Source organism: Pituophis catenifer, unplaced genomic scaffold, assembly GCF_029215685.1.
Source record: "Pituophis catenifer annectens isolate HBS135680 unplaced genomic scaffold, rPitCat1.0.hap2 SCAF_1, whole genome shotgun sequence".
Taxonomy (NCBI): domain Eukaryota; kingdom Metazoa; phylum Chordata; class Lepidosauria; order Squamata; family Colubridae; genus Pituophis; species Pituophis catenifer.
Window position 1 is genome coordinate 96,508,999 of NW_027256881.1, and position 14,131 is coordinate 96,523,129.

The 14,131-nt window shown below is 34.8% G+C and overlaps 1 protein-coding gene across 3 annotated transcripts in view; it reads left to right on the forward strand.

The window, feature by feature from the left end:
• The window catches only part of CEP85L (centrosomal protein 85 like), a 111,882-nt gene that overhangs the window by 25,837 nt on the left and 71,914 nt on the right, over nucleotides 1–14,131 (forward strand). For all 3 annotated transcript variants that reach the window (XM_070932772.1, XM_070932773.1, XM_070932774.1), the window contains one exon: nucleotides 160–321. In XM_070932772.1, coding sequence (XP_070788873.1) covers nucleotides 160–321 — 162 coding nt within the window. The remainder of the gene's footprint in view (nucleotides 1–159; nucleotides 322–14,131) is intronic.

Sequence of the window (14,131 nt, forward strand, 5' to 3'; positions counted from 1 at the left end):
CTGGGGGTGGGTGGGTGGGTGAAAGAAGTAAACTACAGAACTGTTTTCTATAGAGTTCTTGTCTTTTAATTTTATATATGAATAATTTCTATATAACTGAATTTATGTTTAACTCATCTTGAGCTAATTTTATATTTAAACTTTTTTTTTTCTATGCAGGCCCAGAATGTTCTTCATCAGGATGGTTTTCGGGTACTGATTCTCTGTGGCAAGCCACAGCAGGTCCAGCCAGCCGTCAAAGTATCCATATCAGAAGACACAGCATAGCTTCTGACAGTGGGGACACAGGTGTTGGAACTTCCTGTTCTGATAGTGTGGAAGGTCAGTAGCTATGCTTAAACCAAAGGATGCCTGGTAGAAAATCAGGAATAATTGTTGTTTGAATAATTAAAAAGCAGAGAAAGATACAAAGACTTAAAGTGACCTGTCTAAAGACTAAAAGATGCAATATGATCTTAAGGATGGTTTACTTAGGAATTAAAATCCATTCTGTTTTTTAAATTTAAGTTTAGATTTAAATAAATAAAGTATAGGATTGCATTCATGCTTTTGTTTTCCTTCTATTTTAAAAAAAGTCATTGTAAAAATTTAATTTGAGTATGTATATGTATATGTATATGTATATGTATATGTATATGTATATGTATATGTATATGTATATGTTTAGTGGGCTCCATAGATTTTCAACCCAATTGAAAATCTATGGAGCCGACTAAAAAAACTTTTTTTTTTTTTTTTAAATTTGATTTATATGCCGCCCTTCTCCGAAGACTCAGGGCGGCTTACAATGTGCTCAGCAATAGCCTTCATCCTTTTGTATATTTATACAAAGTCAGCTTATTGCCCCCACAAACTGGGTCCTCATTTCACCTACCTTAGAAAGGATGGAAGGCTGAGTCAACCTTGAGCCTTGGCGAGATTCGAACCCTGCAGTAATTGCAGGCAGCTGGTCTTAATAACCAGCTTTAATAACAGGGTACCTTAAACCCCTGTACTACCAAGGCTCTTATATTTATAAACTTATATATAAACTTATATTATATAAACTTGTTAGTCAGAAGCGATCCAGCAATAAAACTGAGTTAATAGAAGCAATCATTCAATCTTGGTTTCACATTATAACAGCTGCAGAACTAAAAGACTTGGTTCACTCCATGGGAAGATGTTGTAAGGCCATAATTCATGCTAAAGGTTACCCAGCTAACTATTAACTGACGTGATAATTTTTGTATATCTCATTTTTTCTACATGTTTCACTTTTATTTTTTATACTGTAATTGCTATTAGCAAATCCTTCATAAAAGTTATTGCATTACATTCTTGATTAAATTATCTTTCCATTGATATATAATTTTATGGTACTACTCCAAAAAAAGTGGTGTTATTAGCTAGTTTTAGAAAATACACTTTTCCCAAAAGGTTTCCACAATTCTAGTGCTACCTTTAAAATAATCTAAGGAAATATTTCAGTATAATATTGATAAGTGTTTTGCAAAACAGTGTAATATAGCATGACTAACAATTTTAATGGTGTAAATTTATTTAACTTTCTAAAGGAGTACTGCTGAAAATATTTTGTAATTAAAATCAAATTAACAGAATTAAATGCAAAATAAAGAGGGAAACAGATACCTTGTGAATTATATAAAATGCATTTTATTTAGTCAAAGCATTCTTGTGTCCATATAAATAAGAACAGAAAAGAGGCAAAGACTTTAACATATTCATAATACGTTGCATATTCAACCTAATGAAGTTTTAGGAGAAAAAATGTGTTATGTTTTATAAAACTTCTATTAACAAGCTGAGAAAAGAAAACTATATGAATATTTAATGATGATGGGAAATCAGCCAGAAGTATTGAATCAGTTTTAGTTTAGAATTAAGAAACAAACTGTCAAACATTACTGTACAGTCTTCGTTCCTGGAGATTTTTCATAGAAAACCAATTGTACAGTTGTAACTTAGAAACTGAATATTTATTGGCATCTGGTCCTCAGCTTTGCCAGTTACCACATCACTAGATAGTGACATCTTTTTAATGAATTATTTGCTGACTGCTATGCTAATGGGGTAATGGGAGTGGGGCCATACAGACTGCTCTGATATAGTTAATCTTGTTCTTTGTTGGTGTGGTCTTCAGGAAAAGAGTGAAGTCAGCATTATTGCAAAATAATATTTGATGGCTTGGCTTATCCTCATATTGATTGACAAGTTTCTTTAATTTTTAGTTATGGTTGTTTTTGCTTTGTTACTGAAAGAATGCTTTCCCCTCTTCTCTCCCTTACCTTTCATACGCATGTTCTATTATTTTATATTGCATGTATATCATCATCTTAGCATTTTTCCTGCACATACAGGGTCTGCTATTTATACTGCATGTATCACTTTTTTAATGTATTGTTATATACAATACAAGACTCACTGGAGAAGAGCCTAATGCTGGGAAAGAATGAGGGCAAAAGAAGAACTGAACAGCAGAGAATGACATCTGGCTGGATGGAGTCACTGAAGCAGTAGGTGTGAGCTTAAATGGACTCCAGAGGATGGTAGAGGACAGGAAGGCCTGGAGGAACGTTGTCCATGGGGTCGCGATGGGTCAAACACAACTTCGCAACTAACAACAACAACATTGTTATATATATATTTGCTTTTATTATAAAGTGCTTTAAGATATTTTGGCATAGAAAACTATATACAAAAATTGCATGTAGCATGGGCATGAGAGTAACCTGGTCTATACCTGCTCTATCTTAATACTGTCTGTGATTTATGAAAGAATTGAAGGCGATGAAACCTAGATTAAGTGATGCCTGAGGCCAACTAAGAACAAAGTGTGTTCACCTGAACCCAGATTAAAGCTAGTATTGAGACCCACTTTATAGCAGCAATGGCAGCAAAGAGCCACTTCACCTTGTGAAGCCACTTCACTCTCTGTGGATAGCCACTTGGTGGCCCTCTCAGGTAGAGGAAACTCAGAGGTACACCTAAACGGGCACACAGAAGATTTCGCAGACTATCTGTTGGACAAAATTGCTCAAATTCATTCCAGTTAACCCTGTAGAGGTGTTGGAGATGTAGTTTAGCCATATTATCTAGGAAGAGTTTGAATCTATTGGACCTGGGGAAAGTAGACAGGGTCCTCATGATCATCTGCTTCTTAAACTGTGCCTCTCCTCTGTGGTGAAAGTTTCCAGCTGTCTATCTCTACCCCTAGTGAAGTAAGCAGTGCTGTTGACTTTCTGTCTCTGTGCCTCAGAGGCTCAGGCCTTTGAAATAATCCAGTCAAGAAACCATGAGTACTAACATTACCTTTATTATACAGATTCAGTATGCAATCTTGTAAGCATTAAAGCATTTCTTCCACTGCCTTTATTTTCCAGAAAAGTAGGGAGGGTCCTTTCTGAGAAACTTTCTCCATCTCCATCCCTCTTTTCGACTCAGGATTCTCCTGTCAAGCCTTTGTCTAGGTTATAGCTTTTTCTCCTGTCTCCCAAGTTAGAGTATATGAAAAACATTAATGCTGTTGTTATAGATGGTATAATTTAAAAAGTAATTAAGCTGTAGGTGTGATTTCCTTATGAAATCACACCTACACCTTTAGTTTTTCAGTGTTCTACACTCTAACCAAAAATTGGATTATCAGCAGTAATATTCGCCTATAGCTTTCATGGGCTGTAGTTAGTCTTGTCAGACTATGTAACACTACCTCTGTCTTTACTGGGCGTGATTTTATTAAACATTCATGAATTTAAAAAAACAAGATTAGAAACTATTTTCATGGTATTTATAAATTTTTGATAAGTCTGCAATGTTGAAGATTTAAATGGCTTTCCCTTCTAATGGATATTCATTTTTTCCAGAATTTTAGGCTGACAATTATTAAAGGTATAAAATCAGTTTTTAAAATAGTTACCATAAAAATACTTCAACATTATTTGTTGAGATGCCAATAAACATTGAAAAATTTATACTTGTCTGTAAAGGATTGCCTTATTAAACAGGAAGACATTAATCAATTTTAAGACTATCTTAGGTTAATTGAAGAAGAGGGTGTAAAGTCTGTGCTGTATCCTCAGTTTCCTTAAAGTATATATGGTAGTAAGGTATATTAAATTTTGCTTCCCAACACTTTGCAATTATAGCATCTTTCAAGAGAGCATGGGAAGGTACAGTATAATTTATCCAGTATCCTGCTTGTAGCTTGATTTTAACAAATTTCAATCTGTTTTGTGTTGCCCATTTCAAAAGTAACCTCAGAATCTTTTTCTGTTTCCTGATTGTTTTTGCCAAACAACTAATATCTATTTTAATATCTTTTTTCCTGTACTTGTCAAGACTCTTCCCTCCCCTTTTCTAACTTGCATTTCTTGTTCTAGAATAAATGCTAAGGAGTATCAAAATAATTGCCAAAAGATAAGCAATTGTGGGCACTATGGTAAATGCCTCAACTAAACAGATTCGTTTTTTCTTTCAAAAATATTATGTTGCTTGAAAATAAACTGAAGTGCAAAACAGTGTTCATGCTCTTAAATACAGTATATTGAAAATACCTTAGGCCTTAAAATTCAGCGGTACAATGCGATGAAAAGAGGTGAAGGAGGTTTAAAAAAACAGCTATAGAGCTGATAGCATTGCTTTTCTTTAGCAGTGAACAATGGTTAACAGTTGAATGAGAATCTTGTGCTCAATGGCTGCTTCATTTTATTTCTTTTCTTCTTATATCTGAACTGCTGAAGAAACAAGTTTTCAGCTGAACCTATTTCAGTTTTTTAAAAAAGAAATAATAGTGGATGGAAGACAAGGATTTTTTTAAAAAAAGTGTGATTATAAGAGAAAGAAGTCATAATATTTATTCAGATACACTGATTTTTATGAAAAGAATATGAACTAATATTGTTATATGCTCCATTTCTTTGAATGATATGATGTTCCATGAGCAATGCTTCAGAGTTTAAGGATTTTTTTTGGTTGAAAAATAGAGAATTATCATATATATTGTATTAGATGAATGTTCTGTCTTTTCTCCATCAGCTAAATGTGTTGTCCATGACAGTCTTTTTGTGCAAAGCAGCATATAAGGAGTTTGCTTTGCAAACATGGTTTTATCTGGATGACAGGTTACTACTGATGGCACTTTTTCCCCCAAAGTTTTTGGATTGCATAATGCCTCATGATTTATTCTACTCCTATGTTTTTCAAAAATTATATGAAGGTGTTCAGGGAAATTATCAAGAAATGCAAGCCCCAGTGCCATCTTTACTGAATGACGCTCAGATCTTCTCTTTCCCTTTCTTGGCAGATGTGTAGGCCTCCATAATCCACTCCTGCTTGGGCCAAATTGTAGTGCGGATGCAACATAAACAAACTGAAACTGAATCCAGACAAGCCTGAGGCTTTGGTTCTTAGTGATCACTCTTTCTGATTGGCAGTATACTGCTCTGCCTTTTGTATTGAGGTTGCAGTTCCTCTAAAATAATACTTTCATAGTTTGGAGATACTTCGTAATCTTGCAACAGTCCGGACGGCTCATGTGAATGCAGGGGTGATGAGTGCCAAATTTCAGTTATGTTTGATGAACATCAGCTTCACTGCTCCTTGATAAGGCTGAACTGGATTCTAAATGTGCTAGTTACCTCTCACATAAATCATAGGTACTCAACTTACAACCACAATCGAACCCAAAATTTCTATTGCTAAGCAAGATAGTTGTTAAATGAGCTTTGCCCCGTATTACAACCTTTCTTGCCACAGTGAAGTAAACCACTGCATTTGTTAAGTTAGTAACGTGGTTGTTGAAGGAATATGGCTTCCCCATTGATTTTGCTTGTTAGAAGGTGGCAGAAGGTGATCACATGACCCCAGGACACTGCAACCCTTCTAAATACAGGACAGTTGCCAAGGGTCTGAATTTTGATCTCGTGACCACTGGGATGCTGGAGTGGTATTAAATTTGAAAAATTGTCATGTCACTTTTTTCAGTGCCGTTATAACTTTGGTCACTAAATGAACGGTAGTGAGTCAAAGACTACCTGTATTGTTATGTACTTTAAACTGGATGCCTTTGAAATAAACCTGGAAATTATAACAGATTCATAATGCTGGGTCTAGGCTTTTGTCTGGTATCTCCTCCGAGGAGCATGTGTGACCTATCTTGTTTCAATTACATCAGCTTCATATTAATTTCTAAGTCATATGCTTGTTTCAACATATAAATCCTTTAAAGCTTGGTTCCAGCTACTTATGGGAAGATATTCCCCGTTACGTCACCAGCTTGAAGATCCATTCATCCTCCATGGATCTGTTACAAATGCTGCTTAGAAAGAGGGCCTAGCAACCTCTAGTGGCAGAACCTTCTTGCTTGCTGTTACTAGTATTGTGATATTCCTTCACCTTATGGAATGTACACTTTACTCTCAGAGCCTGATTTTAAAATCCCAAGGGAGAAAGTTTGAGTTTCATGTAGGTTTATCTCTGTAGCTTCTGAATTTAGAAATTAAGCAGAGGACCGTGTGAAGAGTGTAGCTTTGAAATAATAAACAACAATGTTCTGTAAGTGGGCATTCAACAATTAATTGTAATATATTGTACCTATAGATTATCTACTTGCTTCGGCCTTATCATTTTAGATGCAAAGATAAAAGCCTTGTTGTTTTACCATGTTACATTGCATACAAAAGAAATGTGGGTAGAATCCTGCAGAGTTTTTGAAGATACTGTAATTGAATTAGATTCAGAATTGGGCAGAAGAGAAGTTTTGAACTTAATCTCAATGAGTGTAGGTAGCCTTTGTCGTTCATTCTCTATCCCCCTCACAAATCCCTATGAATACAGAAATATGGTCTACAAAGTTGGGGGACTCTGAAGAAATAGAGGAAGGAATGCTGCTGCCTAAAAGCAGCAGCAGCAACAACAACCACAACAAAGCTAATCCCGCTTTTTCCATCAGAAAATATTTGCTTGGATCCCTGTTGCTTCAGTGAAAAGGAGGAGTCCTTCTTAGAGGTCCAATCTTGTTCCAAACCATTGCTTCTTAGACATTTTGTGTCTATGAAAATGTAGGAAATCGGCTAACTTCGATGGGGATTAGTTGAAAATAAATATAATAAGGTGTACAGATCACTTTGTAAACCAGGAAAAGTAATTGTGGAAAACATTAGTTTCTCAAGATAGTTTTTGTTTCAGGGGTTCCCAAAGTAGTTGTTGCAGGAACATAGGAATAGCAGACTCTCTATTAAAAGCTAAGTTATCTTTAAAGGATTCATTTAAAATAAATAACTAGTAATATTAATAATATGCATTTGCAGCATTGTGTGCTCAAACTAAAATGGAATATATGAGTGTAATAAAATAATATTTAATGTTAGAAAGGAAGAGAAAAGAAAAAAGTGGAAAATGTAGATATCTTTCAACATAGTGGAATTCCACGGAGAAAAGCAAAAAGCTTACATTTCCCCATTTTAACAAATACACTTACTGGAGGAAGCAACTGTCTTGGCAGCATGTTGTATTGATTTTTAAGTTGGAGACTGAAAGTCTCTAAGATTCTGTAATAGTAGACTGTAATTAGTTGAAAAGTGAACTGGCTGTAAATCAAAAATGGTTTTGTAGACCAACCTGCTCATTTTGTATTGAACTGGAGTTAAATATGCCTCTCATTTTTCTATTGGTTTTTTTAACTATTGCTATGCAATTGGCATTAAAAAGAATTATAAGAATATCAACCTTTTGAATTTAAATATAGACATATTTTTCAATATAAAAAAACTTTAATAGTTGACTAATTAGATATTGAAACATTGTGATTTTGAAAAGCATAGATATCAGAAATGTTACCTAACAACTATTTGTTTCTACTGAAAGTCTTTATTTTTTATTTAAATTTAAAATATGGATATAAAAATATTTGTTTTCCATATTTGTAACATTTATCCCCCGTCTTCCTCTCCTCATAAAAAAAGGCTCTGGGATCCAGGTCAAATTCAGACATCATTAAATTTCATGAGCTACCTTAAATTGGACACATTGTTGGTTTAATTCTGTCACTGAAATCCATGTAATTCAAAATGCCTAATAAATTGAATTATACTTTTGCACACAATATTGATAAAACAAAATTATAATAAGTGTTCTGAAAATTGCTTTACCATAAAAAAATTAGCACACCTGACGACTCAACGTTTAAACACGTTTAATTGAAGCAGCATTTAGTATGGATGAGCTTCACATATTACATCAAACCCAGAGGCTACCGCTGCCCCTAATTAAGGAAGCACAACCTATCAGCGCCGAAGCTCATTGTGTTTACCAATTTGTTTGTAATTGTGGAGACAATTATATCAGCAGAACTGATAGGTGTTTGGTTTTCAGAATAAAAGAAGCATCTTCCAAAATGGGTCCAGATAGTCTTGAGTAATCCAGCAACAGGAAATCATGGCTATAAAATGCCTTCTCCGACTATTGCGAGACACTTACTATCTATGAGCTACCAGGTGGATCCAAACTCTGCGTTTAAAGTTTTACTACACCACAGGAACTCTTGTTTCCTGCTGTTTGCTGGGTGGTTGCTATTAACCGCTTGAAGCCTCCCTTGGGTATGCAGAAACAGCTTTATGTCAATCTATGCCTCCCATGGACATAAGGTTTGCCATTGGTTGCTTTCCTGCATACGTTATAGGCTTGCTTAATGCTCTTGCTAGATCTTACATTTGAGGCTGATTTTAACTGTGTTATTGTAATGTAGGTACTAATGAGTAAATGCTCGCATCTACCTCTGTTCGTCTTTTGGCTGTATTGTTTAAATTATTAAAATGGACTAATTGTTTTAAATTTACTATAAAAAGCAATAAAAGAAAAAAGCAATAAACTATATCAAATTTAAAATGAAGAAATCTAAAAGCTTGAAGTTTCTTTAGCAAAATGTTTGGCTATCAATCTCACTATTTGTACTTTAGGAAGCTTAATGCCACATGTGGAGAGGGAATAGAATTACATGAAAACTGTTTAAAAAATATAAGGTCGCAGAAAGAGTAGAGGTTGGCCCTGAAGCTGTAATAATAATCAACTAACACAAGATAGAAGCCATACCATGCTGCACTAATCAAATTATAGGAAGCAAAGCAATTCTTATGGTATCATTCATTGTTTAAAAAGCAGTGTGAATGCTGATTGTTCAGAAGCATATGGACAGAACAGTGCCTGCATATTTTGCTGTGTATTGTTCATTCTGTAAGAGAAATCTTGTAAAAATTAAAACTATGACTCCAAGGATTATGGTTCATGGGGAAGGGTTTTCCCTTTCTGCTTTCTCCCAGGATATACATTACTATGACTGGTCACAAAACTCTTCAACTGTCACTAGGCTTAATGTTTCAAATTGGTTCTCTTCCTGAGTTAATATCTATCAAATATAAGAAGGATGAAGCAGGTGCTGGAGTTGCCTACTCTACTGTATTCTTATATTTTTCACAGTCTGCTTTTAATTCTTCCTCTCAGTGTTTCAAATGTGTGCAATTCAGTTCTCCCCAATCCTAGAGAAAAAGAGCTGTGCTGTCCGTATGGATAGTGATTAATATGATTTACAACTGGAAATATTTAAGTCTTAAGTGAAACAATATGTGTGTTTCAGAAATTCCACCAAAAATCTGAAATCATTGTCAGAGCTCAGAGGTACATTGTGGAATTTTAAATACCTGTATCAAGTTAGCAGATGGAATGCTTGAATGTTTGTTTATTGAATTTATTTGTTGCCAGGTAGCTTACAAAAAAATCATTACATTCAGACTACAGCATAGATACTATAAAACAAACAAACAATAAAAAAATTCATTGTAACGTCTAAAACAAAACTTCTAAAATGATGTTAAAATTTCCAAGTACAACTAAGTAACCAATCAATATCACATACAGTAATCCTCAAGTTTCGAATGTAATAGAGCCTGCCAATTACATTCGTAACACAAGGATTTATTAATTGGATCACATTAAATTAACATATCCCTCCCTCCTTTACCCAATGTATTTGTTAATCGAATCCACAAGTCATTAAGTGCACATGAGGTATCTCAGAGTAGGGAAGACCATGGGGAGCCTAGTGCTTCCAATTGCCCAAGACCTCCCTGATGCACTGAGATATCCCCCTCCCCCCATCCTACCCCACTGGGTCTCCACAGGCACAGGGCCTGTAGACTGAAAGATTTCAATTGAATGCAAAAAATGTATTTTTAATAAGATGCAGTTATCCTTTTATAAATTTTGATATTTTTGTACAAGTAGTCCTCGACTTACAACCATTCTTTAATGAATGCTCAAAAGTCACTGAAAAAAGTGACTTATGACCAGTTGTCACACTTCTGACTGTTGCAGCATCCCCATAGTTACATGAGCAAACTTTGGACACTTGGCAATTGGCATGTATTTACAAGGGTTGCAGCATTCTGGGATCCTGGAATTGGTATTTGCAACCTTCCTAGGGAGCTTCTGACAAACACAGTCATGCCAGGTTTGCTTAACAGCTGCATAATTCACTTAACAACTGTATTGATTTGCTTAACCACAAAAATAAAATGGGGCACAATGCAATAACAATTGCTTTGCTTAGCAACAGAAATTTTGGGCTCAATTGTATTCATAAGTCAAGGACTACAGTATCATATTTATAAACATCATATTTATAGCAATCTAATATAGCTTAAATGGAAATTGGATTATTACAATATATTTATATAAGGATTGGAATATATAAATATTTAAACCTTCAGTGATTATATATTATGTGTGTTTGTAAAATGAAAATAAACATGATGGTTTCATCATGTTTATTTTCATTTTACAAACACACATAAGATGCTGGTGGTTTGTTCCTTTGCTGAACTCCTCACCAGCATGTAGTTGAAAATAACTATCGGTATAAATTGTTGCTCCTCATTTTCATTAGTCTAACTATAGGAACTATAGGTAGACCTCGACTCTGAACCACAAGACCAAGGCTAAGCAAGAAGGTTGTTAAAGAGAGTCATGCCTGATTTTAAGACCTTTTTTTGCCACTAAGCAAATCCTTCTTTCCCCGCTGACTTAGCTTGTCAGAAACTGGCTGGAAAGGTAACAAATGGGGATTGCATGACCCCAGGATGATGCAATTTTCTAAATGCATGCTGCTTACTGAATTTTGATCACATGACTGGGGATGCTTTAATGGTCATAAGTGCGATGACCAGTCATAAGCCACTTTTTTCAGTGGCATCGTAACTAAATAGTCACTAAATAGTCACTAAATAGACACTAAATGAATGGTTGTAACTCGAGGTCTACCTATAAAAGAAGCCCTAGATTAAATCTAGATATTTTCACATGGTATATTCCTTTTGTTGTTTAAAGAGCACATGAAAACATTACTTTTATTTTGAAAAAAGATCCTCTATAACAGTTCTTGTTCTTCCAATACATGTGTTAAAAATCAAAATTTTAATTTATAGTCTCTTGAGTATGTGTTGCAGTTACTTGCCAAAATTAAGCAATTCTAAGCATATTTTCTTCAGTGACCCTAAGGATTAAGAAAATATTATGATGTATTCTACTGGCATGGATATTTTGCTATGTTCTGCTGTTCTGCTATATCATCTGAAATATTTAGCGACAAAACAGTTTAAACAGTTTATGGGTTCTTCTACTAATCTACTATACCTTTTAATGAGTGTGTGGACTCAGTCTTAAATAAATTCTTTAGTTGGTTTTAGTTTATCCAGGACATTTATTTTGTTGTTGTGCAAAAAAGTTATATACTTGAATGATGATTAAAAATACTGTTTCCCCAAGCTTCTGAACATTTACCACTCTGTGTAGTGCGCAAGAGTATGTATGCAGGTACATTTGCTGAGTGTCACAATTCAGCCTAGTGGGTTTGCTGGAGGCTGGATTTGCTATTACAATTAGATGATACAAAAGATATTGGAAACTCCACTGTGCAAAATAGCTTCATTTTAAGGATGAGGGGGAGGAGAATGAGTTTAAATAATTTAACTACACTAAATCATTCTAGTTTACTGAATACTCATATATTTATGTCACTGAATTAAAAATGGTTTTAGAGAATGCCTGTTTTTAAAGAAGAAATATATCATTGGTGAAATCCAAAATAATTATTAGGCAGTGAGCACCATTGTTTAGAAGCATTTCACTGTCTTAAGAACTTATTTTTCCCAATTTTTAAATAAACATTAGAAATGAAAGTTGCTTATTTCTTTTTACTTTTCAGTAGCATAAAATTTGTATGCTAAAATAATGCTTTTGAAGTCCACTGTATATGGACTTCAATTTCCAGAATTCTTCAGTCAGCCATTGTTGTACATGGTAGTGATAATAGAGACTTCTTCTCATCTTTACTTGATTTTTGACAACCCTTCAGAAACCTTTTCAGGCCTTATTATTCATGGCATTCCCTGACTTTCAGGAGAAGGTTTTTGGGGGTTACTGAGGTGGAAAAGGGTTCAGGGAAGTTATCTTTAGTATATTTTCCTTCTTCTGATATCTCTTAAATTCAGGTCATCTGCTATCCAACTTTTAGCAATTAATGCATCATCAAGAGACAGAATGTTACATACACTGATCTCAAAACATGCAAGCAAAGTTAAACATGCTTAGCATTTGGATAGGAGATCACCAATAAAGTTTAGAGATTAGGAAGTTGAAAAATGTTTGAGTAATCTGCATATTGTATAATCATTTGTTCAATCCCTTTATCAAGAAATGTTGAACAGTTCAGGGTCTAGGCCTATGATGGCAAACCTATGGCACCTGTGCCAGAGGTGGCACACAGAGCCTTCTCTGCTGGCATGTGCGCTGTCGCCCCAGATCAGATCTCTGTGGTGTTTCTTTCGTGAGCTTCTGTTTCCCTGCAAACGACGAAACAGAAGCTCACGAAAGAAAAAGATCTTATCTCTTGCTGTGTTGCCAGCTGGTCTTCGGGTCTCTGCTGCGCATGTGTGCATGTCTGTGCATGTCCGTGCATGTCCATGCATGCATGCGTTCGTGCATGCACCTTTAAGTTTGGGCATGCACATGTGCGCAGTTTGGGCACTTGGTGTCTAAAAGGTTCTCCATCACTGGTTTAGGCCACAGCTGAAGGCATTGCACTTCATAATGCTTTCAGGTTTAGTGTTTTACCATATTTTATGTTATAATGGGATATTATAAGAATCTTCAATGAATTTCTATAGCATTTCCCCAACCTATTCAGTTAATAATTCTAAGAATAGTTAAAAGGTTAGTTTGGCATGACTTACATGTGACAAATCCATCGTGGTTCTTATTAATTATCACATTCCTAACCAGATGCTCAGAAAAATGTTGCTTAATGATTTAAACAACAAAGACCTTGCCACTATAGGCAACAGATTAGCAAGTCTGTAATTTCTAGAGCCCTCCGTATTCCCTAAATTTGCTCTCTTCTAGTCTTCTACGACATTCATCTGTTCTCCAGGATTCCAGTTTGTGCCTGTGTAACTACATTCTCTAATTCTTTCAGAATTCTAGAGTATACTTCATTGGTCCTGGGGATTTCAGTTCCTTTAAATTAGCTAACTATAGCCAGAATATAAACCATATTGTTGTATCACTTCAATAAGCTTTAGTAATGACTTAGCTCTCATACTAAGCTGTAATATCATCAGCATATAGAAAAATATAACATTTGGTATCAATTTCCACCCCATCTTTAATATTTGAAACCTATCTAATAAGTCATGGTTTGAAAATCAAATTGAAAATTACAAGAAAATTACAAAAACCAAGATATATCCTTGCTGAATGCCTCAAAGTAATGTTGCAGGATGAAGACACCAAGTTATGTTCCAATGAACAGAAGATAACGGAAACACATATGTTCTTAAAATAGATCTTATGAATTCAGTCTGAACAATTTTAAATGCCCTTTTGCCATCTAATGAAATTAGAACTTACAACAGTTGCTTCCAATTTATCTGCAGCTATGTCCAAATATTATCTGATGGAAACAGCAGTTGGAACAAGTCAAGATATTAGATGCAATATCTAGGTTTGTTAATTAAGAAAGATTTCTACTGTGAACCTTTATTGTATTTTGTGTACATAATATTTCTTATGATACTTGATTCCG